Source organism: Kickxella alabastrina (assembly GCF_025024165.1).
Source record: "Kickxella alabastrina strain RSA 675 chromosome Unknown BX661scaffold_188, whole genome shotgun sequence".
Classification (NCBI taxonomy): Eukaryota; Fungi; Kickxellomycota; class Kickxellomycetes; order Kickxellales; family Kickxellaceae; genus Kickxella; species Kickxella alabastrina.
In genome coordinates, this window is record NW_026251659.1 from 1 (window position 1) to 6,359 (window position 6,359).

A 6,359-nucleotide genomic window follows, 5' to 3' on the forward strand; every position below is an offset into this window, starting at 1 on the left:
ATTTTTGTTTTATGTATGTATGTACATGCGTGCGTTAGTTTGTGTGCACATTAGACTCAAAGTACACACAAAACAAGAATGATGACGGCGAAGAATAAAAAAGGGTCAAGCAAATATGCGGATTTTATCATGCTCTTCTGATGCTGCATTGGTGTCACTTGCACGTGCATATCTGCAAGGGGTTATGTTGTATCCCTTTGTTTTCTCTGTTTGAGCCGCTGCGCGCTCATTTATGCCAGATTTACATGCCGTTTCAGGTAAAATGGGAGCATTTGCGGTGCATCCAAGCACTTCTTCTAAGCCCCAATTGCCGAGAATAATCGCTAGTTAGCGACACTGGAAACACCCTAACACTCTAACGCTTGCAGGTGCACCAAGCGTGTGTGCAATTCACATAAGGTGTGGTTTGTGCGTGAGATGAATTTTGTGAATGAAAAATGTACAGATTAAGGTCATTAGTAGAGTTCCGCAATGGGAAAAAGGAAATAGAGGGGAAATGCCGGGTGTTGATAATTGTGAATCTGGAAGCGAATGCAAGTGTGCGTTCAGTAGAATGCCATTGAGCCATGGTGCGTGATGCCGGTGAGTGCTTGGTCATTGCAGCATGGTACTCGTGCGACGCAGGCGCCGATCTCGGCTGGGCGCCTGGGCTGGCCAACACGTGCATGGTGGGCAGGCCGTAGCGGACCTTGTGGTTGCTGACCGCCATAGAGGATGCAGCGCGCGCCGAAGAGCACACGGTGGGCTTTGGCCTTTGCTGAGGGCCGGCAGCGTCTGCGCGGCACTAGAGGCGGTTGCCGAGGCAGGCGCAGGGCGCGCGTACGGGTGCATGGTGTGGTGCTGGATTGGGTGCGAGCCGGCAAAAACCTGAGGCGCGTACATTCCGTGCGAATGGTATGCGTCGGTGGCTGCATCGCCAAAGACAGCCTTGCGCGGGCTGACGTTGCGACGTGATTTGGTCGACAGGTGCGTGCGGTAGTGCTGCATCATGTTGTCCTGGCGCGAGAAACGGCTTGAGCAGCCGGGGTATAGGCAGCCAAAGTTTTTCTCGCCCGTGTGGATCCGCTGGTGGCGCGCCAGATGGCCGCTCGTGGTGAACGCCTTGCCACAGCCGTTAAACGCGCACCTGTACTTGCGCTTGCCTGTGCTCTTGGCACTTGCCGGCTCGGACAGCGATGCACTGGCTGTGGGCGAAGAGGCACACAACGAGAAAGAGTCGTGGGAACTGGCAATGCTAGCGCTATAGTAGGCCTGTCTGTGCCCACGCACACCGCCACTATTCCTGATGCCAATGCTGCCGCTAATGCTCCTGTGTGAGTGCATGTCGCTGGCCAAGTTAGATGCTGCAGTTACCAGGCCCACGGCCTGCACCAGCGTGGACAGAGACGGCAGCATGCTTGGGATATGCAGTGGCGTGGTAGCGCCAGGGGTCGACAGGGCGCGGAAGGAGCTTGCATTTGTCGGCGAGCTGCCGGGGGAGAGCCCAGGAACTGATGAGCAGCGCTTGTGATCGGATGCATTGCTGCTGCTGTCGTCAGTCTCATCGCAGTCATTGAGAATGCTGACGCAGCTGCCGTCTGCCGTTCTAATTGACAGTGACGGAGCCGCGCGCCGTGGAATTGGTGCACAGGTGCGACTGGCGCCATGGCAGGAGAGACCCAGGTGCATTGGTGTCCTGATCGCATGCCCGGGAGTAGAGCGCGTGGCGACAATGGAGCCGGCTGCCGGGCAGGGAGAGGTGGATGTTGAGCTGGACATTGCTTTGTTGTGCCGCGATGATTAAACCGGCGATAAGATTCAAAAATTAAATGAAAAATTAAAAGAAAAAACCCGATTTCGAGCAACTTTTACACTCGAGAATATGAAGAATATATTTTGATGCGCGTAAAATATTGAACAGCAGCGCCCTCACTTGTATGTGTGTATGCGAGAGTCAAGGCAATGACTGTACTAAGGAGATAGAATAAGAATGGTGATAAAAAGGATAAATATAAATATAAAGAAAACAGGGCTGAGCTGAGCACTAATGGATAATAAGGGAATGGGTTATAGACTGTTGAGAGAATGCAAGAAAGAAAAAAACCGACCGGGAACTTTGGTATTTATGTATCCGACCCATGGAAGTGGGGGGAAGGAAGAGGAGGAAAGAGGGGGGTTGGTTTGCGAAAAAAGAGGGGAGCCCGAGCGTGCAACATTATTGTTCCAGCGAATTCGTGGTTATTAAAAAGTGCATATCCGCTAGGGCACACAAAAAACCCGATAAACCACGCGCATTTAGCGCAGTGCATACATTTTTTAAGCACCATCTATGGCGTCGCTGACTTTTCCGAAGCTACCCACCCTATGTACCCACCCCCTTTATCCCCTCCCCACCACCTCCGTCGTTGTCCCCATCTTCCCTCTTCTTGAGCAAACAAAAAAGGACGTAATATTACGCTGCCAAGAAAACAAAATTATTTGTTTGCAGTTGAAAGCCGAGTGAGCAGAGAGGAAAAATACCACCACCCTCTCGCGAGCGCGCATATGCTCATCGTCAATATGAGCATACAGCTAGCTACGCAGGAAATAAACAATGAACGACAAAAAAAGACAAGCTTTGGCTGCCAAAGAAAGAGGAAAGTAATAAAGAGGGGAGAGGGGGGTGTTACGACTCTTGGGTTGCCTGGGGGCCAATTACCAACTGGACTGAAAAAAGTGGCGGTGTCTATTGGTAGGCTCCGAGTGGCGGTGCTCAAAAGCACAGCACAGCTAGAGAGGAATAAAAGGGGGGAAGGGGTGGTTGCTTGCCCGCCTACGTGTGGACCCCTTCACTGCCATTGTTTTGTCTGCTTGAACTACATAATAGCGTTCAAGCCGACAGAGCTTACAGTGCTGAATTTGTATGCTGCACATGCACCCGGACTCGATAAATGGTCTGTTGGATGGCATCAGATTCTGCATTTTTGCAAACGAAAGCCCGGGTAAATGCACCATATCAAGGAGCTAATAATAACTTTACAATGATCGATAAAACAACATTGGGAGCTTGATTACTTGGCTCGGTGGTGGTAGTCGTGGTAATGGCAGCGCAAGCAAGCAAAAAGGAATGAGTAAAAAATAAACAATGGCTATATAAATGATAAGCTTTTTTCGTTTGATGTTTTTGCGACAATCCCCGTGTACGGGTTATGCACAGTGTCCTTGCAGGCTCGGCGCTGCTTCTGTCCTTTCCTCCGAGTTTATCCTTCATTTTGCATAACTAGCCGCACTTAATTTGCCAATTCGTTCAGTCGAGCCAAAATAACAAAGCAACAGAGAGATCTCAGGTCGGCACATGCATGCTTTTGCATAAATAATCTGGAATAATTAGCAATGCACTCAAATTACGCTGCCATGCTATGCGCTGCAAGAGATGGGGATACAAAAAGGAGTAGACTGACAGAGAGGGAGCGGGAGAGGGAGATGAAGCTGATTTAGCAGTTGTTAATTGCTGAGGAAAAATGCTCATTAATTAATGCTTCGACAAAACAAACCCAACCGCACATAAATGCAGCACGCCGTACAAAAAACCAACACAATAAAGTTACGCTGGAGACTCCTCCACACTCGCTTACTCGTACATGGCTCTCTCTTTTTCCCTCCCACTTTTGTGAATTTCCCCTTTCCTCCCCCATAGCCACGCATTTTACTGTTGTAGTAATAGTCTGCTACTGACGCTTACTGATCCTTTTAGCAGTTCAATTTTAATGCACCAATTACCCGCTTTCAAGCAAGGTCTTTGCTGTGGCGCCAACGCAGTATTCATTAAAACGATAACCAATTAAATTTTGCTACTGTGAGTTAGACATGTTTATTAATTTGAAGAAACCATGCCCAAAACATTTGACAGGTATTGAAAATAAGATGACGACAAGTGTGGATATTGTGCGCAAAAAAGCAATTAATATATCTGGGCCACACAGATCGACATGTACAATGAAAAAGCACAGTTATAATGTCCTGTTGTTGACAATTCCTTGGCAATGGCGTCTGCTTGCCAGAGCCACATACTGAATAGATGTATTGAGCCCCTGCTGCGCTGAGTCTATTTATTTTTCTGTAGACAAGACATGCAACAAGCCTGTCTGATCCCAATTGTATTATCTATATTATTCAACAATCTATGAAAAAATCCCCTTTTTATAACAACCACACGCCTTTTCTTTATGCCAAACCGGCATTATCCTCAAAAATAGCTGGTCTTTAATATTAAAATTAGCGTGTGAAGTATGCAATTCATGCACAATGTCGTACTATCCCTAGCTTATCTTCCATTGTTGTCCATTTCTTTGCTATTATGAATGTCATTGTCTATAAATAAAATAATGTGCATCAGGGTCAGATTTACATACTCTACTTTACTCTACTGATCTAGATATATGTCATTTCACGCACAAACAAGACCCCTATACCTGTCAATGAGCAAATGCTTGTATTGTTATAAGTATAGTTTTTCAAGGACATTGTTACAACTATCAAACAAATATAACTCAGTACGCCATAAAATATTTAATATGTATAACCCACTCACAAGCACTACACGTACTACTCCTTTTCCTGTTATTTTATTGCCTTCACCACTGTGTTCCTGAAGTATGTACAAGATTATTGCAATGTTTCCATATGCTTTGTTCCTTTTTATCGCTAGCGTTCTCTGTTTTTCTTGCTCAATCCCTTTCTCACATATGATTTGCTGCATTTTAATTTATTGTGCACTTTACACAAATTCAATTGTTATTTTGTCAATTATTTTTATTTCCAAGTGTCATCAGACCAGACTAGACTAGACCAATACGGTCAATTAAAGTAAAATGGGGAAGTAGAATCATTTACCAATTATGTTGTTAAGCTTTACTGTTCACATATTTGCAGAATAATGGAAAAAGGGGCATATAGGGATAATGGGGATTTTCAGAAGCAAAGCTAAACTTTGTTGGAATTGAATGCAGTATATCCCTACCAACACTCCCCTCCTCCAGCTACCCTCAGTCAGGAACAATAATTGTGACATGTCAGTTACTGCATTATTTTCTTGCCATATTCAAACAGTCCAACTAAATAATTTGAAAGTAATTAATTAAAAACATAAACATTGGCTACTGTCGGTTACGAAAAAATACAACGGGGTGGGTCATCACAAGATACACAAAAACACGTAACTGTTTATTATTTAACTGTCAGTTAGCCTGGAAAACTTCCAGCGCTCCTATTAGCAACAGCGCACGTGCAAACGTCTATGTATGGAATTTCCCCATTTTTATATTGATTTGAGTTGGTGTCTTCTTGATGTAAATTTGGTTTATAAGCAAAACATAAAATTTTAATTCTTACTTTTTGTTGGCTGGCTGCTACGCTCAAATTATCCACTAACCAAATCGTAAATTCGCTGACACAAAATCATTTTGGAGCACCACATAATGAGAAAAAAGCCTGCCGACAAACATATGGTCTGGGTCAATTGAATCACTGTTTCTGAAATAGCCAAATATTTTTTGCTGAAAAGCGGCGCAATGGCTTTCAAACAAACACAAAATACAAATTAACGCTAGTAAGCAGCAAGCACTCTATCAAAGATATACTCACGCGGAACTGAGATTATTTGGTACTTTCCAAATGCCAGCAAAGGCAATGGCATTTGCAACTGAGGGCAATTAAAAAACGGTGCAAAGAGGGCAAAGTCGCCAGTGAGTTTGCCTTTGTGGATGCGAAAAATGGAAGTGCTAAGGATAGAGACAAAGAACAGGGGGAATGCAAATGCAACAGGCGTAGCAACAAGCCAACTGATCGCCGGAAATGCTACGTATCCCCGCATGGTGGTGCGCGGATGGTGGGAATGTGTTTGTGCAAAAGGCGTGGGTAGAACACAGGGCGCCAGTGCGGGGGTTAGCTACTGCAAAGCATGCGGGTCGAGTAGGCTGGCAAATGGAATTGGTTAGAAGCAACAAGATTGGCTGTAAAAAGCTGGTTGGCAGGGGCGTTTAGCTCAGTGGTAGAGCGTTCGGCTGCAGTCCGATTGGTCTCCGGTTCAAATCCGGAAGCGCCCTCTTTTTGCCCTCAGCTATGTATTCCCCCTCTTTTTTACATGCAGGACCGCCGTTTATTATTGGCAAGTGATATGCCGCGCGACACTGTCTACAGCCGTCCTGAGCAACATTGCCAATGTCTTTTGTCTTTTTATGCGACAGAGACCCCCAAAAAGGGGCGACCAATGCTTTATCCAAACAACAGACATGGCAGTGGCTATATTACCAATGGGGAAACTGCAGTGACACCAGTGGCATTGGCTACAGAGCGTTTGGAGCTTCAACAACTTGTTATATTGCAAAATACACCGACAAGCC

General features: G+C 45.6%; 1 protein-coding gene and 1 non-coding gene across 2 annotated transcripts; one reads left to right on the forward strand and one right to left on the reverse strand.

The window, feature by feature from the left end:
* Positions 1-975: 975 nt before the first annotated feature.
* Positions 976-1,215, reverse strand: BX661DRAFT_138250 (uncharacterized protein; the record flags this gene model as incomplete). Its single annotated transcript, XM_051532712.1, has 1 exon — positions 976-1,215. A coding segment is annotated over one exon (240 nt), but the record flags the coding sequence as incomplete, so codon positions are not given.
* Positions 1,216-5,990: 4,775 nt separating this feature from the next.
* On the forward strand, positions 5,991-6,062 carry BX661DRAFT_t179. Its single transcript has one exon. It is a non-coding gene; the product is annotated as a tRNA-Cys (tRNA).
* The last annotated feature ends 297 nt before the right edge of the window (positions 6,063-6,359 follow it).